At 38.2% G+C, this 25,307-nt stretch overlaps 1 protein-coding gene across 1 annotated transcript in view; it reads right to left on the reverse strand.

Annotated features, from left to right (window-relative positions):
- USH2A (usherin) overlaps positions 1-25,307 on the reverse strand; it is a 761,558-nt gene that overhangs the window by 138,742 nt on the left and 597,509 nt on the right. The window contains exons 51-55 of the mRNA XM_087424358.1: positions 21,831-22,054; positions 16,069-16,273; positions 9,101-9,298; positions 8,160-8,314; positions 5,470-5,668 (exon numbers count right to left, since the gene is read on the reverse strand). Coding sequence (XP_087280484.1) covers positions 5,470-5,668; positions 8,160-8,314; positions 9,101-9,298; positions 16,069-16,273; positions 21,831-22,054 — 981 coding nt within the window. The remainder of the gene's footprint in view (positions 1-5,469; positions 5,669-8,159; positions 8,315-9,100; positions 9,299-16,068; positions 16,274-21,830; positions 22,055-25,307) is intronic.

Raw genomic sequence — 25,307 nt, forward strand, 5'->3', positions numbered from 1 at the left:
CTAGAAACAAAATGTGGCATCAGCTGGCAGCAAAATCTGATGCCGCTCGAATGCTCGACAAGGACATACAGCTCAGGGAGAGTAGGTGTTGGATAGAACTGTTGGGATGAAACAGAAGTAGTGATTGCCCAGGCAAAGTATCTTGGAATATCTGGGATTTGAGAAGAAATTTTTTCTTTAAAAATTAGTGTCCCAGCAGCTGTTGACTGTAATTCTTTGGCTATAATATTATATCTATAAGAATATTTTTAAAAAGAAATGGTAGTTGATGCTACGCTATTTTTTTTTTTTTTTTTGGCAGGTAGTCAGGCATCAAGTTTTCCTCAGAGCTGGAAAAATGAAAATAAAATGAATTGTTGTATCTATTTTTGCAGGTGTGATGCTTGGTGGTCAGTAGACACGTAGGAGCTGAGGGAAATACAGGGCAGAGCATTACACACAAACACAGAAGCAGCTCCCAAAGCTCTTCTGAGGACATGATCGCCATCCTAGTTTTCTTCCTATCTGTTTCAATTAAAGAAATATACTGCCAATAAATCCAGATTGCCAGAGAGTGGCACTGGCTTCATGGGCGTGTGGCCTGTGCAGACCCAAGGTCCCACCCTTAGAGGACTCCTGTGCTTGATTCAATGCTCTGCTTTCATCATCTTGAAATTCTTAACAATTTTTTTTTTTTTTTTTTTGCTGAGGAAGATTAGCCCTGAGCTAACATCTGTTGCCAATCTTCCCCTATTTTGTATGTGGGTCGCCACCACAATATGGCCGCTGATAAGTGGTATAGATCTGCAGCCGGGAACTGAACCTGAGCTGCTGAAGTGGAGTGCACCAAACTTAACCACTAGGCCACGGGGCCAACCCCTTGAAATTCTTAATCATTTTTGAACAAGGGGCCTTGCATTTTCATTTTGCCCTGGGCCCTGCAAATTATGTAGCAATGTCTGCCTGAGATTTAGATGTGTTTGGCAGTATGGTTGTTGTATCCGGTCAAAATGGAATGAAATCATTCAGATACTAGTTTATTATTCAACATTCACTCATTCAACAAATCTTTTTTGAACAGTTCATATATGGTAAGTACTGTGATAGGTGCCCACGTTATAGATGATATGATGGCAAACAGGAGGCTGTTGACTCTGTCCTTAAAAACCTTATCCACTGGTTGAAGAACAGAGACAAGAAAAAAGGATATTGTGACAAAGTATAATAAATACCATGAGAGCAAAGTGTAGGATGCTATAAGAACACACAGTAGAGTTATCCAAATGTCAAATCCCATTATAAAGAATTTCCACATTTTGTGATATTAATGGTCAAATTATGTTCTCTTTTTTTCAAAACTGATGCATACAATGTCTGTTTCAGCACATTAGTGGTACATGTTCTGCTATAACCAGCATTGTTAGGGTTTATGTTATCTTAGCACAAGAGGTTTTCATGAGCTTCTAAGAGGATGAGAAAGGAAGGCAAATCTTTCTCTCCCTGTTAACTTAGTGCTGGCGAGTCTTCCCTTTTAAGTGAAATGCAATGATAAGCAACTTTTAATGAATTATTTTGAAAACATTTCCCCTGGAGTTAAGAGACACATAAGCCCTTATCACATCTCCTGCTAAAGAGGACATGATTAATTCATGTCGTTCTCAGTGGCCCTAATTATTTAGTTAATCCTTTCCCTCTCTCCTCTACCCCAACGCCCACATGAGGAGACCCATGTATGAAGCAGTGGTAACCTGAAGTGAAACAATGCCATAACTGACATTCCAATTGTTCTGTGCAGGTTGGTGGACATGTTTAGTAATAAATGATATGAAAAGGTCTTTTATTGACAAGCTGCCGTGCGCTGTTTGCATTAGCGAATATGCGAAGCTGATGGCTGCTCCTGCATCGTCCCCATGGTATTCAGCTCAGTGAGATAGCAGAAAATGCTTCAGTTTACTTAAAGCATTGATAACACCTCTAAATAATTAACTGAGGACTTCCTGTCTTCAATTACTTAATGCTTTTTTTAACATCTTGAGAGGATTATAAGCAATTTATGGGTTTCACATGATGAGTGCATGTGCCACTATTCCCACAAAGCATTTACCGGATCATGTTTCTAAAGCTTTGAGGTAATTAAAAATCAGCATGGAGACAACGGGGCTGAGGCAAGGTGCACGCTCTCCCTTCCGTTGTTTCTAAGGACCTAGATTTTCAGGCTCCAAGATGACTAGTGCTACAGCTTCATTAGTGTTCGCCTGTTACTTAGGGAATGCCAAGGCTTTGGAAATGAGAAAATCCAAACATTTATCCCAGGGGGTTCAGGAAGCTCTTTGATCAAATATTTGAATGTGAAATAAATGTGATTATTTTAGTTCATTCTATGAACTTGTAGAGGAGGAAGAACTAGTCCTCTGCCCTCTAGGTTTTTCTGGCTGGTCTAAGAATTAAATTGACATGAGACGGAGTAACAGGAGAAAAATCATACCAAGTTTAATAACATGTATACATGTTATTATGTATATTATATTTCTTTATGTATATTACATATATATTATAATTTATATATAATATGTATATTATATTATGTATAATATGTATATTATGTTATATTATATGTATGTTATATTTCCTAGAGAAACCCAGGAATACCAAGTAACTCAACAAAATGGTGGAAGCCACCACCTTAAATACCATCTTTAGTTAAAGACAAAGGAGGATGCTGGGGGTGGTGGTTTGGGACTTCAAAGCGGAGGAAGGAAAATCACATGGAGACGGAAAAGCAAATGTTTGGTAAACAAATGTTTGCTCGGCCATCTATAGACAATGGACCCAGGAGAGAACTTTGATAAAAAATGGGCCTTGCTAGGTGCCTTCCTACCTTCCTGTCTACCACACCTAGAGTTATCTATGGTGATAGCCCCTTCTTGAGACAGGCCTTCTATCTTAAATTCTTTTAGGCAGTTAGAGAGGGAAGGTCAAAGTTTCTTTCTGAGTCTTTTGTTCTTAAAAATAATCAAGCCAAAGAGACACATTTTGGGGTGGTAAATTCTGATCCCCCACAAACTCAAAGAAACAGTCATTCACATCATAAAATACTTCCGTACTAGAATTTGGTCAGTCAGCTAACCATGGAACTGGATTTTCCCTGGCAGATAAACAATGTTACCACTATATAGACCTCAGATTTTAGGTTATCTAATGCCTAGCACATTCCTGTCCCACAGGAACTACGTATAGAAGTCTCTGCACTTGGTAAGGTTTTGCTGAATGAGGGCATATTTCCTCATTCCACCAAGAAATCTCTCTTCAGGGCTCTATGGCCAAAGTGAAGTACTCTCTAAATCTATTTAAAACAGCACAGGGATGGACTAAATGAATTCTAAAGACTTCTTTCCATTTTATAATTTTGTAAAAAGTAAAATTATGTTGGAAAAAACTTTAAAATATTGATTCTAATAAAAGAGGAATCACTGGCGTCGAGTGATGTGCATGACATCCTCTCTGATGTGAAAATATCCACTAAAAATGACAATGGAAGGAAGAACCGGTGGAGTGAAGGTGCTTAAAGAAAAATCTTTGCAATTATTTTATAATTAATGAGGCTCTCAATCCTGTTGGTTTGAGCATTACAATTGAATTTGGCCTGTTGGCATATAAATGCTGGTTTCTAAACAGTGCAAACCAGCACAGCTAGAGGCAGTTCAAAGCCCATGCTGATTAAGCAGACAGATCCTCTAAGAAAAAATTCCTTATCCTTGTAACCCATTTATTGTGAAACCTTTACTGGTACAAAGTCTTAATGTGCCTTAACTTGGCCTTCAAAACTCTGTAACTAACATTCATTGTCCATTCCAAGTCATTCTTTTAATTTTCCCTGCTGCGCCCTGTCTAGAGGTCTGTTGCAGCACCAATTACACTGTGTTTGTAGTTATTCCTTAACTTGCCAGTGTTCCCTATTACTAGGAGCTTCTTAAGAGCAGCAGTCTTATTTTTAGAGCACTTAGTATACGATCTATAGTACAGCAAGCCCGCAACACCTATTTTTTTGGAATGGAACAGTATTCTGATTTCCTTATAGATGGAGGCAGTGAATGCCTTGGGTACTCTGTCAGTCAGTTTCATCTTCATCTTTCAAATCCCTCACTTATATTATAGGGATGTGATTGAGAATCAAGGAGTCAAAATGCAAATGGTTCTTTAAAATTAGGAAGCACCATAGAAATGTAAAATTTTTTTATGTAAAACATTATTTCAACTACACGTGATGATATTCATTTTCAGTGAAATAAGATACAAAGAATAAATTTGATCATCTGAATTGATGAGGGCTTTCCTCATCCTCATTATCATCGATTTAGCTCAGGATCTTCAGACAAGGAATGCAATGTGCTAGTCCGCAAATATTTATTAAGCACCTCCTGCAGGCTTATGGCACTTTTGGAAAACAGAGGATATCTGTCAAAGAATGCTTGCTCGTGTGTCAGGGAATTGTGGAGTGAAGAGCAAATCACGATGAATTTATTTTTCCACCTGTGTAGCCTGTGCCTCCCCTAAGGAAAAATCAGGCACACTCTTCCAGTTCTTGCTGCATTTCTATGTAAGTTTCATTAACTATGGTATCAATGCCCCCTGCAAAGTGTCAAGGATTGTTCTAGGTGCTAGAGGTACAATATCGAACTAGGTAGAGAAGGTCTCTGCAACCCTGGAGCTTACATTCCAGCAGGAGGGAGACATAGAAAGGCAAATACAATACAAACATGAGAATATCAGGTAGCGAGAGGTCTATGATGAAAACAGAACAAGGTGACATGGCAGTGTGTTTGAGAAGGTACTCTAGACTGCATAAGTCAGAAAATGCTCCTCTTCTCTTCAGAAGTGACATTCGAGCTAAAACATGTTAATTATTATTATAATCACTGCTAGTAATTATCTAACATTATACTATTATGCTGTACTATTATTATATTATTAAAGCTAGTTATAATAATGTTATAATAATAAAAATAATACAATTACTACAAATTAATGTTAATAATAGTAACAACAAATTGTCACAGTCAACTGTCAACTATTATGTGTATTAATTACCCACATAGTAGATAAATGTTAGCCTCTGGCTGATTTTCCCCTGCCTTCCAGTACATTCCTGGCTATCCTCCTCCCATTATCTATGAGCATATCCTTGGGGAATGAAAATGCATCTTACTGTTTGTCGGAAAAAAAAAAGTTAATACTGATGCAAAAACCCTACACATAATGCATATCAAAGCCAAATATAAATTATTTCTGAAGTTATCTGCTGTTGTGGCTTATTGCTGCCAGTGTGGGCTCTTCTATTAGCATGGATAAGTGGGACCTGACCATATGTCAGGAGAACACGTCCTTTCGAAGTGACCTCGTATATCAAACACACACCCCTGGGAGGCTTTGCCCCCCTAACCACAATGACAGACTCTTCCAGTAGGTTTTCCTCATTTTTTTTTTTTTTACCTGTGACCGTATGCTGTCTCCTGTCAGTGGTGTCGGAGTAGATGAGACCTTTCCCAACCTGCCTGAGCTGGTACTCTTTAATGACGCCATTTGGTTTCTCAGGGATGCTCCAGCTCAAATGCAGAGCTTCTGCACTGGGGGCTGTGATTCTTGGAGGTAGGATGCTCTGTGGAACTCCCTGGGTAGTGGCTGCAACTACCTGAAAACAGGAATTAAACAGCTATTTATTGTAATAGTACACTAGGTATTCTGATCAATGAGAATGTCACTTTTGTTTTAAAACGTTGTTTTCTGGCCCGGCATATCATTAGCAGGGGCTTGGAGAAACAGTCCCCTTTTTTTATTCTTTCCCTCCCATCCTATTTAAACAATGAAATCTGACCTTGAATACATTACAGAAGTCTCAGACTACCATTTATCACAACAGGTTCAACAACAATTTTGACGGCAGAGTACAGCCCTCAGTTTAAACAAGTAAAATCTAGCTGCCAGACTGTCTTCCTGGAGAACACTTGATAACTCTCTTCCATATGGCCCATCAGTGTCTTTGCATTTTAACAGCCTGATTTTGTACATTTTAAGCACCAGTAAATATGGAGCAAAACCCACATCTGAACTTGCTTGCATATAATATGCTTTGAACAGTATAAATGGGCAGACTTTTCTGTACTCTTCCTATGATACCCAGGACGACTTTATAGTGTCTGCACCAGTGTTCGAGAAAAAGAACCAAGTGAGAAGAAAAAGAGGATAAATCAACCAGTTATTTATCCAACATTGTCAAAATATAATTCTGGACGAAAATGGGCTGCATTTATTTTTTCATAGAGTTGACTCTGATTTCACTGTGAAACCAATCGTTTTGGCATCTGGTGGGATGAGCTGTGTCTATGCAAAAAGCACAGAATTGTTCTAGGACAGTTTGGACCATAACTTTTGATTGGCCCAATCAGCTGCCATCTGTCTAAATGGTGGCGCGCTCAGCGCTATTTCTGCGGGTCTGGTGAATAAAACGCTGCACACAGTCACTGTGGCTAATCGGTATGAGTGAATGTTTTACTTGGATGGTTCTTGCACAGCGTGTGGAGATGCTGTTCTTCTAAAGTTGTAACCACATGAAAAGAATCAGAGCTGTCGTGTGTGAGTTTGTTTCTCTTGGGTTTCTTCTGACCAGGTTGGCTTCTATGAAATGGCTCTTTCTTTATTTTCCTCCTAAGTTGTTTGATTGTTTCTTCCCAGTCTCCTTTGTGGGCTTTTCTTTCTTCCTTTGGTAGCATTCCCAAAGCTCATCATTGATGGTCTTCTGCTTTTGTCTCTATATTCTCCTTTGATGCCCATATTCAAATTCCTTGCTTCAACATCCCTCATAGATCTTTCTAGAAAACTTCAGTCACTTCTTAATCCAGCTTCTGACTAGACACTTTCACTTAAAGGGAAATAGTATTTTCAAATAGTATTTTGCCAAATAGTATTTTCTTCCACCACTCTGCTATCTGCTCCTTCTCTTAAATATATTTTTAAACACTTAAATTTTTCTTTCCTGAGGAAGATTCATCCTGAGCTAACACCTGTTGCCAATTCTCCTCTATTTTGTATGTGGGTTGCCGCAACAGCATGGCTGCTGATGAGTGGTGAAGGTCTGCGTCCTGGAACAGAACCCAGACCGCAGAAGTGGAACATGCTGAACTTAACCACTAGGCCATGGGGACAGCCCCAAAAACTTTTAAAATTTTAATCTTATTCTTTACTTTTAACTTCTTCCTCTTTTGTTTTTTTCTTTGCTTGCACAATGGCACCATGATCCACAAATTGCTCCAGACATATATCTTGAAAATACCCATGACTCTTTCCTTTTTTTCCTCCGCCTACCTTTGACTACCAAGTCCTATAGGCCCCCGATTCATCCCCAATATCTGTTGTATCTTTTTGATATTCTCCATTCCTATCCCTGTTGCTTAGGTGCTGGTCTTCATTATTTCTTGCCAAGGCTGTTGCAGAAATCTTGGAACCATTTTATTTCCCATGTCAGGTTCTTTTGCCCTTTCCTCTGTTTTTCAAGAGCAGGCAATTTTTGCTGAAATGATATTTAAATAGAAACCCTTATAAACTGAGGAATGGTTTGGGAATGATTATGGATTTATAGAAGCTCATCTAAAAATAGTTGGTGGAGGAAAAGTGTGATAAAGGGGGCCGGCCCCATGGTGTAGTGGTTAAGCGCGCATGCTCTGCTGCTGGCGGCCCAAGTTCAGATCCTGGGCACACACCAATGTACTGCTTGTCGGGCCATGCTGTGGCAGCATCCCATATGAGGTGGAGGAAGATAAGCACAGATGTTAGCCCAGAGCCAGTCTTTCTCAGCAAAAAAGAGGAAGATTGGCATGGATGTTAGCTCAGGGCTGATCTTCCCCACCAAAAAAAAAATAAAACTGTGATAAAGAGAATAATATTAGTCCAAGTTTTCTTTTTTTTAATAATGAAACATTGATATTTGGATAAATCTCCTTTTCTGTGATTTCTCCTTTCAGTCTTGAATATTAGTAGTCAGTTGAGACGCCACGTGAACACCCTACTTAATGCCATTTTGAGGGGGACATTGTTTTCTGTCATTGGAAAAATCACTCACAACCTGAACACTCATATAGTCTTCACAATGGGTACTTCTGTCCAGAGTTTAGGCAAACTCCCCTTACCTTGCTGCTGGTGGCACAGCCAGCAACCGTGCAAGCTTTCAGCTGGTATGAATATTCCTGAAATCGCTGAATTCCCTTTGTATCAGAGAAGCTCAGCGATGTTCCCCGAAAGCATTCAATTCCATTTCGGAGAAGAATGTAGTAAATAATAGGACCTAAAAGAGGCAGAGAAATGCCTGTATTTGAGTGTCATATTATTTTAACTCTTTGCAACCAACTTACATGTCTTAGTGTTCTGAAGAAATGGGATACAATAGCATTATTTAATTTTAATTTGCTATTATACTGCTATGCTCAAGCAGTTCTTAATTATACCCATGCTTATGGAGGAGATGGATTCTTGACATAGAGAATCAGAGTCATTTGTTTATTTCCCCTCACTACCAAACAAATTTATTTATTTATTTATTTTTGCTGAGAAAGATTCACCCTGAGCTAATATCCGCTGCCTATCTTCCTCTTTTTTCGCTTGAGGAAGATTGGCCTTGAGCTAACATCTGTGCCAATCTTCTTCTATTTTTAGTAGGTGGGATGCCACGATAACATGGCTTGATGAGTGGTGTAGGTCTGTGCCCAGGACCCGAACCTGCAAACTTGGGCTGCCGAAGCAGAGCACACCGAACTTAACCACTATGCCACAAAGCCAGCCCCACAAATTTATTTTCAATATTCAAACTATTTTGCTTTCCCTTAACATGTTTTGCTTGTTTGAAAGCAGTTCAGATCTATGCTGAGATTCAAGAAATAATTTTTTTGGCTAAAGATGTATGAGGGCTATTTTACAAAATAAATGATTAGTTGACATTAACCTAAAGTTCCTTTTATCAACAAATACTTTTTAGTGGTTAGATGCATGCCAATTAAATGTAGATTACACTCATTTCAATTTCCTTATGGATTTACAGGATTACATTATTTTTATTTTAAAAGTAGCTGAATACCATTTTGTTGTATAGGTTTCTTCCAGTTTAAGACTATTACATCTTCAAGATTGTCCATTTTGGTCCACCTAGGGGGACTCACTCCTTGAGGCACATCTTCTTTTGTTCTGGCTCTAACAGCTTCGCTGAATCCTCGCCCATAGCTATTCCACACAGAAATCCTGTACTCATACGTCACGTAGGGCTCCAGGTTCGTATCTGGAAAGATAGAAATCAGACAGTGAGGTTTTGTTTTAATTTTTCTTTTTTACCATCGTATTGAAAGTGAATGCCAAAACCCTTAAACTTTTAAAAATAAACGCTGAATGCTCTCATCCCATTGTGTGTAAATAAAACTTTAATATTTTTATGTTCTAAATCATAAAGAACATTTGAAGAGTTTATTAGGTGCAGAAACATGGAATTGTGTAGAATAGAACTCACCTTTTCTGAACAGAGAGATATGGATACATTAAAGAGACGATGAAAAATAAAAGCACCAGACTAATGAATATTACGTGTTAATGCTCCACAAGTTCATATTCTCTTTGCTTCCGTATGAGGTAGATTTGCCAACATTCTTTTATAGTTTTTTAATAAATTTTACCAATTATTACATTGTTAATATTATTTTATTAAATTATTATATGAATTATAATATAGTTATGAGATATAGGACTTGAAAGTTAGTTTATCATGGTTAGTGAAGAAAAATGAATGCATGTTCCTCTACCTACTTCCTCCCTCTTCCACCAAACCAGAACTGTGATCAAAACTCAAAACAATCAATCTAATTAAAACAACAAAACCAACCTGTTGAGCTTTTGGGCCGGCAAAAATTTTATTAGATAATCATCCACGTGATTCATCAGTGTCCCAAAAGTCTTGGTTCAGTTTTAAGCTTTAATAACTTCAGAAGTATAAATGCTACAAATTCACAAAAAAGATTACTTGAAAGTTTAATTATTTAAATCTATTTTCCACTTATTTAATCTTGTGAATGTTGAATACGTATGTGTGTATGTGTGCATGTCTGTGTTTTTATGTGGCTGTTTCTGGATGACTCTTTCTCAGATAGAGGATTGAAGAGGAAGTCTTCCCCCTTGGGTGCCTGGCCACCTGCTCTGTCTCCATTGGACTCAGGCTTGATTCTCAGTCCATCCAGTTGGGTTATTTGACCACATTCTCCTTACATGCATCTCCTTACAGTAAAGCCTGCTCTGCCTACTTTATAGAATTAGTATGAAAATAAAATGCAATAAGTTATGTGGCAGAACTTCATAAAATATAAATTGCTATACAAATATAAGAGAGTTTTTTTTTTTTTTTTTGCTGAGGAAGATTTGCCCTGAGCTAACATCTATGCCAATCTTCCTCTGTTTTGTATGTGAGCCACCACCACAGCATGGCTGTCGACGATTGGTGTAGGTCCATGCCCAGGAACTGAACCTGGGCCACTGAAGCAGAGCGTGAGGAACTTAACCACTAGGCCCCAGGGCTGACCCCTAAGAGAGTATCTTCTGTCTCTGTTTTCTCTGGTAAGAGGTTATCCGTCACTTGCTACCTGTGATGACCACCAGTGGCTCCCTAGATTTCCCTTCTGTCCTGGTCAGAGACCTCTTGGTTAGAAACTACATTTCCCAGTTTTGTTTGCAGCTTGGTGTGGTCACATGACTCAGATCTCTACAACGGAAGGAGCGTGGAAGTGAGGTGGGCAATGCATGCATCACTTTCTAGAGGAAATCACTTGTCTTTCATTGCCATCCTTAGTCTCTTCTGATGGGCTGGAAGTAGGATGTTGTGGTGACTCAGGCTATACCACGTGGATAAGGGCAGCACTGGAAGCATGATGAGCCACAAAATGGAAGGAATCTGGATCCCTGAATGACCCTGTGGGGCTGGGCTGCTCACAGATGGTCACTATATTTTTGAATCTCTAAACTACTCATTACTAATAAGTGTTTGTGCGTACCTTTCAAGCCCACGTTGCCATTTCTAATTTCACTAGTAGCAGCTCTCCATGCTGCACTCCGCATTCTTTCCTCCACTGCTTTGCATTCGTCTCCTTCTTACTCTCTTGTCTTTCCTCCTTGTGTCCTTATTTTCCTGTGAGGCCTGGTCTTTCAGAAATGCTCCCAGCCCATAAAAGTATACTTTTGCTTTTCACATAAGTAAGCATTTGTTGAAATTTTGCTTTTCCATAATAATTTCACTTCTCAGAGCTCTTTTCTTTCTTGGCCAGAATTTCCAACTCCTCTTTTTTTTTTTTTTTTTTTTTTCTGGTGAGGAAGATCTGCTCTGAGCTAACATCTGTTGCCAATCTTCCTCTTTTTGCTTGAGGAAGATTGTCCTTGAGTTAACATCTGTGCCAATCTTCCTCTATTTTGTATGTGGGATGGTGCCACACCATAACTTGATGAGTGGTGTGTAGGTCCACACCCAGGATCCGCACTCGCGAACCCCAGCCCACTGAAGCGGAGTACACGAACTTAACCACTACACCACTGGGCCGGCCCCCAACTCCTCTTTTTTTTAATATGTATTTATTTTATTTAAAATGTAAATTTTTTATGTAAAATTTAAAATTACATTTAATATGTAAAATTTTATTTAAAATAAAATTTATTTTATTTAAAATAAAAATTTTTATTTAATTAAAAATTTAAAATTTCCAGTTTTACTGAGATAAAATTGACATATAACATTGTATTAGTTTAAAATGTACATCAATGATTTTTTTTTCAATTTTTTGTTTATTGCAGTAACATTGGTTTATAACATTGTATAAATTTCAGGTGTACATCATCATACTTCTATTTCTGCATAGATTACATCATGTTCGCCACCCAAGTACTAATTACAACCCATCACCACACACATGCACCGAATTATCCCTTTCTCCCTCCTCCCTCCCCCCTTCCCCTCTGGTAACCACCAATCCAATCTCTGTCTCTATGTGTTTGTTTGTTGTTGTTATTATCTACTGCTTAATGAGGGAAATCATACTGTATTTGACCTTTTCCCTCTGACTTATTTCACTTTGCATAATACTCTCTATGTCCATCCATGTTGTCACAAATGGCTGGATTTCACCATTTCTTATGGCTGAGTAGCATTCCATTGTGTATATATACCATATCTTCCTTATCCATTCATCCCTTGATGAGCACTTAGGTTGCTTCCAAGTCTTGGCTACTGTCAATAACGCTGCAATGAGCACAGGGGTGCATGTATCTTTACGCATTGGTGTTTTCAAGTTCTTTGGATAACTACCCAGCAGTGGAATAGCTGGATCGTATGGTAGTTCTATCCTTGATTTTTTGAGGAATCTCCATACTGTTTTCCATAGTGGCTGCACCAGGTTGCACTCCCACCAGCAGTGTATGAGGGTTCCCTTCTCTCCACATCCTCCCCAACACACGTATATCAATGATTTGATATATGTATACTGTGAAATGATCACCAGAATAAGTTAACATCCCTCACCTCATATAGTTACAATTTTTTTTCTTATGATGACAACATTTAAGATCTACTCTTTTAACAACCTTTGGATACACAATACGGTATTATTAACTATAATCACCAATGTGCTGTATATTACATCCACAAAACCTATTTATCTTATAACTGGAAGTTTGTAGCTTTTGACCACATTCAAACATTTCTGTCATGCCCTACCCTCCACTTCTGGCAATAACTACTTTTCTTTGTTTTTTAAAACTCTGTACCTGAGTATGATTCTGTTAAGTTATATGGGGCTAATCTTCCAATAACAGAGGGTTTTGGTTTTTTTGGGGGGTATATGTGTTCAATATTTACTTGTTAATTGCTTAATTGTCCCATACATATTTGTCTTCAATCATCTCTTTAGCAAACACACTAATCCTGCAAAAATGCATATATGATTTTGTCATTCCATTGCTTAAAAAGCTTTAATATTTACTCATTGCTACATAAGACAAATTGTTTAGTGTGGCATAAAAGGCCTTCATAATCTGACCTCTGCTCTGGGACCTTATCTCCAGGACTTTCTCTCTCCTGTATGTGCTACATCCACATTGAGGGGCTTGTTGTTTTTCGAACCTACTGGGCTTTCTCTTGCTTCGTGTGCTTTGCACATGCTGCTTTCTCTGCCTCGTCTACCTTCTCTTAACCTGATAGGCTCCTACTTGTCCTTCAGTTCTCTGCTCAGGCAGAATACCCTTCTTGAAGTCTCTCCTAACCTCTCCAATGTGGGCTAGGTATCCTCACAATACTTTTCAAAAGCATCCTCTGCTTACTTTTACCATGGTACTTACATGCACGCCATTTCTCCCATTATGGTCTAATTATGTATTTATTTTCCTGTCTCTTTATATAGTTTTCAAATTCCTGATGGAAATTCATTTGCCTGTATAGCTGTTGGTCCTAGTATAGTGACTGGTTATTAGTGAGGATTTAATAACTATTTTTTGATAAATGAATGACTGTATGAATGAATGAATTTTGGTCAGCATTGGTGTTGTCAGCTTCTAATGGTAAGTTTCTAAGAAAGGCTGACTTCTTAGTCTAAATTGATCTCAATGGAATTTGTTTTAGCATCACTTGAATGCTTAATTTTTTTAATGTAAAAGAAAATTTTGTTATTTTTCATATGCAATTTATAGTATTTTTTGGTAGGCAAAGAAATATGAAATATGGATATTAAAATCCCTCATAATATTATATCATGAGGTAGAAACATTTATTCTCTTCTAGAAAGGGCTATTACAAATACGTCTTAAAAGCTCTTCAAAATCTTGACCTTGATTACAAAGAGCAGATAAAAGTAGGGAACTCTCTTAGATGGAAACTCAATAATTTTTATTTTATTTAAATTTTTTTTTCAGCATTGGAAGGGAATTTATTTTTTATTGTGGTAACATTGGTTTATAACATTATATAAATTTTAGGTGTACATCATTATATTGTGACGTTTGTATAGATTACATTATGTTCACCACCAAAAGTCTAGTTTTCATGCATCACTGCACAAATATCCCCTTTCCTCCTTTTGCCTTCCTCCCACTGCCTTCCTCTTTGGTAACCACCAATCTGCTCTCTGTATCTATGTGTTTGTTTGTTATTATTTTTTTAATTTTTCACATATGAGTGAAATCTTATAGTATTTGTCTTTCTTCGTCTCACTTATTTTATTTAGCATGATACCCTCAAGGTCTATCATCTATGTTGTTGCATATGGCAAGATTTCATCCTTTTTAATAGCTGAGCAGTATTCCATTGTATATATATACCATATCTTCTTTATCCATTCATTTGTTGATGGGCACTTAAGTTGTGAAACCCAATAATTTTTAAATGAGAGTCCAAATCTATAACCGGGAGTGGGAGGAGATTGGAGGGTTAGACAACTGTCCTCTATCCTGAGGCCTTTCCTAATTAAATGCTTTCCAGTAAATATTTTTTTGCTTGCTTACAGTGTGCTAAAGCCAAAAATGAGGTAAAGGTAAACAAGGATGTCCTGTTCATATGGATATTTCAATTTCGTAGGAGAGATGGGACAAATGCATATGACACATGGTAGAGGTGGTGAAGGTCATGACGATGTACACAGAGGACAGAGGGGGCTGGACTTGGGGATCCTGCACCGAGGATATGAATCTTGACCCAGGCCATGAGTGCAATGATGAAGAAGGACATTTCAGGTGGAAGGAACAGCAGGAGGGAGGTTTGTAGCTCTCTGAAAGAAGCTCCTCTACCACGGGGAGTCTTCTAAAGCTGCCACTCTTGACGACGACACGATTTGAGTCTGACTTCTTACCACAGGAAGTTAATTTTACAGATCTGATCCTCCATTTCCTTATCTGTGAAATGATCATACTTACATGATTGCTTTCTGGGTAAATTAACGTAAGGTTTTAAAGCACCTAGCACAGCCCTGGAACTAAACAATGTTCAATAAACTTTATCTCTATTCCTTTGTTTCCTCCTTAATCTACCCTTTCTCATCTAGTATCCTGCCCTACTTTTTGCATTCCCGAGGTTTGCCATTATCACCCATCATTGGTTGAATAAGGCAGAATAATGAGTCATGATGGAATAGAGCAGTTTTTTGTTTATTTAACCTTAGCTTGCTTGAATTATGTCACTTGAATGTGTTCTATTTGACCCTAGATGATATGTATGTACATATACACACACAGTTACACACAAACACAATTTTTCAGAAGACAGAAACAAACTTTGTAGGGACTAAAGTAAATGGATGAATAATAAAAATTTAATAGATGGCAGAACTATTTTGAAGATGATACTAAACTTTACAGAGTTTTTCACTTGGCTTAGCCACGCCTAAGAATCACTATTTTGGACTAATTCAGTATGGCCAAGAAAGGGCATAGAAATTAATCTTTTCATTGACTGTGAAGGTTATTGTTCCCAAAATGATGGCTGTTTTGAGGAATCACCAGCCTGCCGGAGCGTGCAGCCTCCAGATCCAGACTCAAGATCAGGTAAGGGAAACTGACTTTACACTGAGTGATTTGCCTCCTCCTCAGAATAATGTTGCCAGGTCTCACTAGCGATCAGACAGGATTCTTCCTCTTTTCTGCTTGCAAGTATAACAACATTCATTCATTGCATTTATTGAAAGTCTGCATTCAAACTTTTGAATTTTTCTTGAAACTGAATTGCATTGAAAATTAACTGGACATACCATAAAAGGGCACATAACATTTATTTCTCTGTGCTTTATTCTCTACAGATTTACTTTAAAATAGTATACATCCTACTTTCAAGTTAGACTTCAAAAATTTTTCAGCTACTAACTTTGAACAAATCCAGATTATGCTTTTAATTACCTTGCAACTAGCTGGCCCGTAAGTATGATGGAATTAACTGATAGGAGGTTAAGGAGGGAGATGATGTCAGAGTGAAATAAATCTGTATTTTCAGTAGCTCTTCACCACCCCTGCTAAGCCATGGGCAGGCGGCTCCCTTTCTGTTACCTGTAAAGGAGAATGTGTTTACATTTCCCGTATGAACTGTCTCTTCAGTAGATGAACATATTTCTTCGATTGATGTCTTTCCCGTAGAGTTGTGAGATCCTCTTATCACAGTACACATGTGGCTGGTAAAGTTGAAATCACACCTGCCGCAGTGAGCCGTGGCTTCCATGGATACTGGGCACAGAGTCCCACACTCTTTGGTTTCCTAAGTCAGGTGGTAGAGATGGGGAGAGAGGGAGAAGGGGATTTTAAATTCCATTTAGACATGTGGGGTAGGTTTTTACAACTTGCAAATGGAATTTTCTTCTGCCTAGTTCATGAATGAATATCTCAACATTCATGAGAAGAAATGAACGTAGTTTGTACACTAGAAAGAGCTGTTACTTTTAAATGACACAGATTTCAAAATCCAGTTTTGCAACTTTCTAGTTCTGTGACCTTGAGCAAGTCACTAACGTCTGCAAAGCCTCAGCATTTTCAGTGAGAAAATGGTACTTTGACTTACCATGCAAGTTAGTTGTGTGAATCAAATGAGACAACACCTGTAAATGTCTTACACTTAGTAGATACGCCTTAAATAATAACAGTAGTCATTATTTTATTATTGTTACTTTGACACTTTCCTAGTGGGGTTTTAGAGAAAATCAAGAATGGGATATTTGAGAATCTGCACTTCCTGTGCTGTTGGGAAAGTTGGACCTATAAGTAGCCCTCAACCAAGTTTTAGAAAATCTAAATAGTTCATGAACTGTCATTATAATAATTATTATTCATATCTGTAAACCATTTCTCTGATGAATCTCTGTATTTTTTGTGTGCGTGTGTGAAGAAGATTAACCCTGAGCTAACATCTGTTGCCAATCCTCCTCTTTTTGCTGAGGAAGATTGGCCCTGGGCTCACATCTGTGCCCATCTTCCTATACTTTATATGGTACACTGCCACAGCATGCCTTGACAAGCAGTGCGTCCGTCCACGCTCAGGATCGGAACTTGCAAATCCCGGGCCACCGAAGCGGAATGCATGAACTTAACCACTATGCCACCGGGCCAGCCCCTGAATCTCTGTATTTTTTATAGTTATTGATAAGTATTAGTATGTTCTAATCTCAGAAAATGAAATACTTCATCATCCCAAATTACAGGAGATATAGATAAGGCAATACTCTATAATGCAGAGCTGGACTTCACCTTTCCTTTATATAGGTTGCATAATGAATTTAAAAGAATTTTTTTGCTGTTTAAAATTGATCTACATTCAATCTCTCTCTTACATAAAATAAATTGAGTAAATTGACCCAAAGGTAGTCAAAATAAAGCTACTTCAGAAAAATATAGTAGGACTTCCATTTGAATATGATTAATTGAATACCTGCATTTGTATCCATCTCCTCTTAAGCCCAACCAAATGACAGTAAAGGAATATAGAAAGTCTAAGGGAACTAACACACACAGGATGGCTCAAACATCTTTGGGAGCTGGGAAGTAGATGGACGTGGCAGAGACAATGCTATGTGCTCAGTGATGTCCATTTTTCCCTTTTCTCTCGAGAACATTAGATTTTCAAGTCCAGCTGCAATAAGAGGACCCATGTGACTAGAAATGTCTATGTGACTAGTGTATAGAAAGGAAGTATTCTGCATCCAAGTAAGACCCATAAACATGCTTGCAACCACTCTCTCCTCCTTTCCATTGTGACCTGAGTGCCCCTGTGTGAAGTCCCACTAGACGGAAAGAGCTTGGGTTCCTGAGACGTTGCTTGGAGGAGAGCTGCCTAACTCACATTGGATTGTAACGTGAAAAAAAATTTTTTTCCTCCCTAAAGGCCCAGTGCATGGTTGTATATCCTAGTTGTAAGTTGTTCTAGTTCTACGTGAGCCACCGCCACAGCATGGCAACTGACAGACAGGTGGTGTGGTTCCGAGACCAGGAAGTGAACCTGGGCCACTGCAGCGGTGAGCACTGAACTTTAACCACTAGGCCATCATGGCTGGCTCTGTAATGTGAACATTTTTTTAGAAGCTAATTCTGTCGAGCCATTCCATATGTGAGTACATTTGTTTTTACCTCAGCATAGTTTAGTGTGTCCTAGCTAAAATATAAATTAATACTTTGAAGTTGGATGCTGCCTTAACAATAACAAGACCCTAAAATACGTAGCATTTGCTTAGTGGTTAAACAGGCAGTGGCAAATAAATACATGATGGGGTTTGGGAAGTTGGGGAGCTCTGTTATGCTGTCACAAATATTCAGTAAAACTCTGCCCTGGGATGACGGTCAAAGTCAGTTAAGTGCTCCTGAGTGCAGAGCTCTAGGGGAAGAGGTCAGAAGCTGGAACATCAGCAGAATGTGTGTGTTGTTACTAGCTGCATTTGGCAAAGGATCACAAAATGAGATAAGCTTAGAAAAGAATTGATGGAATTAAAAGGAATAGAGAGGGGCCAGCCCCATGGCCTGGTGGTCAAGTTTGGCACGCTCTACTTTGGCAGCCCAGGTTTGGATCCCGGGCACAAACCTACACCATTCATCAGTGGCCATGTTGTGGTGGCAACCCACATACAAAATAGAGGAAGATTGGCACAGTTGTTAGCTCAGGGTGAATCTTCTTCAAGCAAAAAAGAGGAAGACTGGCAATAGATGTTAGCTCAGGGCCAATCTTCCTCAGCAAAAAAAAAAAAAAAAAAGGAATAGAGAGGGTCCACTGGAAGGTGTAAACCAGATGCCAGAGTGTGAAAATGAAATAAATTCTGCATTTTGCATGGTGAGAACCCCAGCCTCCTCTCTTATCAGATTCCCCATATGCTGGCAGCAGGCATATATCCCATCCTGATCTAGGATGGAGTATTAAGGATAATTAATTAAGTATACTTGTTAAGGATTCTTGGTAATGTGATTCCTTGACAAAAAGCCATCCTGCCACATGATTTCCCTGCTGTGCTCCCCACTGATGGATGCCTGTGCTTATCGAGCTTTCAATCAGCCTCCCATGGAAAGAAGAGATTTTCAAACATAGAAAAAGGAACTCAGAGGAAGCAGAAACAGAGCAATGAAAAGAAGACTAAAATAGTAGTACCAAACAAACGAATGCGATAACTCAAGGAATCAACTAGACAAACAATAAAAAAAAAGCAACAATAGAATTCATATTCCCAGAAAGATAAAAGAGATATTCCACGAACAAAACAAGAGGAGGATGCCAGGAATAAATAACAATCAGCAAACAAGAAAGAGCCCTTAAAAACTAAACCTAAAAAAAAAAAAAGCTAAAAATACCCTATAACAAATCAATAGAAATGTTGGAAGATAAAGTTAAAGCAATAACTCATCAAATTGAAAAAGATGAAGAGTCAGTCAATAGGAAAGAAACAAGAAGAAAAAATAAAAGATCATTTTAGAAATGCAACATCTAACAAATGGGTGAAAACAGAGATAAAAGAGGAAGCAAATTATCGAAGAAATAATAACATTCCCCAGAACTGAAGGTCATGAGACTCCACACTGAAAAAGTCCACAGAAAGTACATTATTATGAATAATAATAACAATAATAATGATAATATCATCCACATAGAGGCACATTGTCATGAAATTTTGGAAAAGCAGGATAAAGAGAATGTCTTAACTTTTATAGGAAAAACTACATGATTACCCATAAAGAGACAGGACTCAATAGTAATGAAAGTTTAAAAAATGCATAAATGCCTTCAAATATCTGAGTAGAAATAATTTTTAACCTTTAGTTTTATACCTAGCCAAGCTATCAATCCAGTGGGAGGGTAGAATAATGATAATTTCAGGCATCAGCCTCTCAAAAAACTTACCTTTCATGCACCTGTACCCAGGAAGATAATTCTTCAAAAGAAAGGAGTAAGGAGAGAAAGAGGGATCCTTGGAATTTAGAACACAGGGAGACCAACACAGGAGAGGAGTGAAAGGAATTCCAAAACTGATAGCTTTGGGGAGACCCACTGGGACAGCTGTGCAGAAATCCCACCATGATCTAGCCAGATTGGAGCAGGAGATGGAAGTCCCCAGGGAAGAGGTCTTCAGGAAACAAAATGGAGTCTATAGATTGAGCTTTACCTATAACACACTGCTTGATCCAGCATCCAGAAATATTCTCCTAACCATAATAATTTAAATATGAACTTTAAATACCACTGACAACTGGCCTTCATAAAGCTAATTCAAGCCAATTTAAAAGATCATGGAGATACCTTGAACATCATCCTTAAATAATGGAAGCCATAGCTTCCTGAAACCAAAATGAGATGCCTGGGAAGCAAACGTAAGGTGAACAATAATGAAACAAATAGTTGTGAGCCATAGTGTCATTTCTGAAACTAACAGATTTCCTGTCTCCGTTTTTTAAACAGGAGTGTCCTTTTAAGGAGCGTTTTCTTCAGAGATGCTTCCTAATTAGTCGTTTTAAAGACATTTTCGTGCAACAGCACCAGCTTTTCAAGACCAAAAAATACTATGTATTTAAGAAAAATGTTCCTAGTCCAAACTTTTGAAAGCATTGGCCTGGAATAAACTTAAACTTTGGGAACATAGTGTTGGATAGATTTCTTTCATAGAATTGGTTAATTAAAGATGTGTACAAGTCAGACCAATTTTTAAAAAAATTTTTGTAGACAAAAAACTGTTTTTGGTGGGTATTTTGTATGATTATTCACTTCACTAAGTACCTATTATCTTCAATAACTTTATGTATTATCTTTTTTTTTTTTGTGAGGAAGATTGGCCCTGAGCTAACATCTATTGCCAATTTTCCTCTTTTTTCTGAGGAAGATTGGCTCTGAGCTAACATCTGTGCTCATCTTCCTCTATTTTGTATGTGGGACACCGCCACAGCAATGCCTGATGAATGGTGCATCAGTCAGCACCCGGGATTCAAACCTGCGAACCCCAGGCCGCTGAAGCGTAGTGCGCGAACTTAACCAGTATGCCACCAGGCTGGCCCTATGTATTATCTTAATCTTCATTGTTGGAGCCCTAACAATCTCAAAAGTTATTTTACATCCCACAGTATATGATGTCCACACAACGATTGTATAGTTGCCTCAGTCAGTAAGAGCCCTTCCATTGTCTGTGACCAAAACACCCACTTTTAGCCATCTCCTAGTGACAAATTACTACAGAGCATGGAACGGTGTTTGTTTCTTAAATGGCAATAATCCTTTCCTTCAAACAGTAGATTTCTGGAGTCCTGAGTCAAGTTTAATGCTAACAAACAGGACATAGCTGTACGTGAAGCATCTCAGCATACAAGCATAAATGATAGATCCAAAGGCCTATTCACTTTTGTGGTTGAAAGGCATTTGCTCATCTCGCACTGTCTCAAGGAATATAATGGTCTGGCTCTAAGGTCTCTATCAAAGGAAAGGGTGGATTATGGTTGGGAGGGCTAGAGGGAAGAAGCTGGAATTTCCCTCCATCTCCATCCACAGCAACCCCGGGCATGAAATGGCAGCATGCAGAGGCCCCAGACAACTTCTTTTGGCACACAGACTTTCAGTCCTACAGTAATCTGAAGTGCTGGGTAAAGCTTCCAGAGAACAGCTAATCATTATTAATTCCTTTAGAATTCATTGCAATAACATCAATCATAGTGAACTCATTTGGTATTAATATGGATGTAATGTGAAAATGCATAATGCACACAGGAGTTTTTATATTCCTATTTTAGAAAAATAGTTATGAACAATGTATTTCTCTCTCCATTGTCAAATCAGCGCCTCTGAGAGGTTTTCTATCAATTACCTTCATCATCATTCCAGTTGAAATCTTGTCAGAGCAAACATATTTCAAAGGATTATATCCAACTCCATTACAGCATTTCTGGCTCTTTGGAATAAGTTCAGTCTCACAGCATTTTACTGGCAGTGGGTCATTCTTTTGAACATGAGCTTTAGACTCTCCACTGGAAGCTAAGCAGCATATGGTATCTGACACATTCACATAATCCTGGCCGCAACAGAACATCCCTGCAACAATAAAATGTTATATATGAATATGAAATTAAAAAAAAGGGAAGACAACTGAGGATGCTATAAAGCTTGGTATAAAAATGTCAGACTCGAGCAGTTGCTGAAATGGTACAATACCTAAGGTAGTGTTTCCCTACCAAGGTGATTTAAATGTGCAATGAGGGTCCTTCTTACCAAGAGCACTAGATACTAATTAGGTAAAGAACACACAACAGGGAGTGTTCCAAAATGATTCAGCAGGGCCAAACTTCTCCCATGCTCCGTAAAAAAAGATCTGATTTCTGTCATGAGAATTGCCTGCCCATTTTGTGATGATAACATCGTGTTGCAGAAGAAGGGGTAGTTAACCAGAGGGACTCACAAAAAAATCTCTAGAAATTCACAAGGGAGAAAAGGTCACCCAAGTACTCTGGGATAAGAGGCTAGACAGAATGGAGAGGGAGGCACCATCTTAGAGCTGGAGAGATTGTGGCAGGAGTCTTGTAAGTTTTTGCCTGGCTTTGTCTAGGGTACAAATATTTGCTTCTTGTGAATCCAGTAGCAACGGTAACCATTCTTTCTTCATGAGATAGATCTGTGTTCAAAGCCAGTTGAGCGTGCTCACTGATCAAGTGAACAATTTGGTCACCATTTTTTGAGCTGCACTGTGTTCTAGATCCATGACTAAACATAGGTAAGAGGTTGGGGGCAGTGCAAGAAAGACCTCGTAGGGAGGACCACTTTATTTCTCAATGAAAGACATGTGTGCCTGAGATACCAACTAGCCCGCTTTGTCCCACCAAATTCAGTTTGGCTGTCTATTTTCACACTACTTAGATCTTGCCATAGAAGAGATGTAGTAGAAATTTAGACATAAAGCCTGAATAAATAAACAATACTCTAGAGTCAGATTAAGCTAGAAATTAAGGTTCCCCGTCATCCATGTCACGGTGGTATCATATGAGAATTTATATCCAGTTATACAGTAGCACAATGTGATGAATGATTTATTTTAATTAGAATTTTGTTTATTTATTATTAGTCCCGACTGATAACATAAAGAACCTCAACTTCAAAGTGCCCTGGAGTCCTGGATTGTTTAATCTGGTCCTGTACAAACACCTACATTATGAAAGACACTCCTAATAATAGACCAATGAGTTTTAAGTGCTTTTTTTTAAAAAAAAATTATTGAAGTAGACACTGGTTTGGCACACTCCTTAAGAAAGATGTTTATCCACTCATCACTCCAAAGAACAAGCTCGTTGATCTTTCCATTTTAAAAAATATCTCCTGGGGTCTGCCCAGTGGCGGCGTAGTGGTTAAGTTCGCACGCTCCACTTTGGCGGCCCGGGGTTTGCAGGTTCGGATCCCAGGCGCAGACATATGCACGGCTTATCAAGCCATGCTGTGGCAGTGTCCCATAGAAAGTAGAGGAAGATGGGCACGGATGTTAGCCCAGGGCCAATCTTCCTCAGCAAAAAGAGAAGGATTGGCAACAGATGTTAGCTCAGGGCTAATCTTCCTCACACACACACAAATCTCCCAATATTTAAAAATTTTTGTATATGATTAATGATCTACATTGATCATAACTGAGTTTTGACACACCATGTTTAAATGTGATAACTGTTCAAAGTAATTGGTTTAAAAGTAAACTGTTTTCTTTGATGCTTTATTAATAATTTTAGTTGTTATAACATTTCCAAGGAGAAGTTCTTTCAAATAAACACACAGCAGGGTTATCATTGTGGTCTGAGTCTTGATTACGATGAGTAAAAATGACATATATATAATACACACAGACGCAGACACACACACACACACCCACACACACACACCCTACTACACCCATATAAGATAAAAATAAAAATCCGCAGCCTCAAGTTTTATATTGTTTGGACATTTTTTTTCTGCTGCTTTCTAATCAGACATTTAAATATCACCTTGGATTCTTTACTGTCATTTTTTTCTCTAGCAGTTTTCTTAAAATAATTCATGTTTCTCTTTTAAAGAGCAATCAAAATCTGAAAACTGGCCCTTTAGGGAGCAGAATACATTCTTCCCCTCAACTCCCAAATTACTTTATGGTTTCACCATGCTTTAAGTAGAAAATCAAAATGCAGGCATTGACCTAATTTGAAACTCCTAATCAGTCATCTTCTGATCGCTCTGAGGGACTTTTGACAGGTCAACTAAAATTTTGATAATGAACTGTTTTTACACTAGAAAAAAAGGGATGATTTCTTTCACCAAGAGCTTCGTCTTTGTTTCACTGAATTAAAATTTTCAGCCAAGATTTCACTCACATAACAAGAAGTGACTCCCTTTCTAGTTTCTTTGGTAAACCATTACTTCTTTAATTATTATCAACCTTGTTCCACTGTGATAAATTGCTAATTACTTAATACCCTAATCAGCGTTCATTCTTTGCACAGATAAACTGTGACAGTGCCATTAATTTAAATAGTAATTTCACTTAATGGCCAGAACGGCACACCAGATTTTTATGCAGCATTTTCTGAAGACTGCATCCATCACTGCAATATTCTGACATAAAGATGTCTGACGTGCACTAACTCACTTAGGGAGAGCAGATGTTGCAGAGCAGAGTTTGGTAGTAATTCCCATAGTGCATCACTTCAGCATGAATGAGCTGCAAATTCACAGACAGACAATCTTCTGAAACTGCATTGCCATAACTTTTGACCCCTATCTAATTTATCATATGTAGCACTTGACTTTTGAACTTTGACACAAAGAATGCGCGATTTTAAACATGCCCAAAGAAAAACAATATAGGTCATATATTATTGATGGATTGATCTAGTCTTTCAGAGGTTCTTCATTAAATTTGTATAAAGGTGGAGATTCTCTTTGAACAAGATGCAGACGTTATTAAAGTGGTACAGTATGCACCGAACTATTAGACATTTATTTTTGACATCAAATGGCATATATTGTCTTTCAAAACAGCATGTATACCCAATGGATAGCTTCCATTGCACTGGATACAACTGAGGATATAGTGGAGGAAAGAATTTTTTACTCACAATATCATGAATACTTCAAATATGTTACTAACACTTATTTAAAGTCCAGAGCTAAAAACGAAAGCATTTTAGAAACAGATAGGCCTGATGAGTTTCTGAATTGTTAAATCTGCAAAACATGTGCTCCATTTTTCTAAAAAGACCAAGAATCATGAATCACGCTTTTGAGATAAAAACGGTACAGTAGTGAAAAAGAGAGTCTGGAATATGACAAATCA

Source organism: Ceratotherium simum, chromosome 36 (assembly GCF_057802395.1).
Source record: "Ceratotherium simum simum isolate JZ-2026a chromosome 36, ASM5780239v1, whole genome shotgun sequence".
Classification (NCBI taxonomy): domain Eukaryota; kingdom Metazoa; phylum Chordata; class Mammalia; order Perissodactyla; family Rhinocerotidae; genus Ceratotherium; species Ceratotherium simum.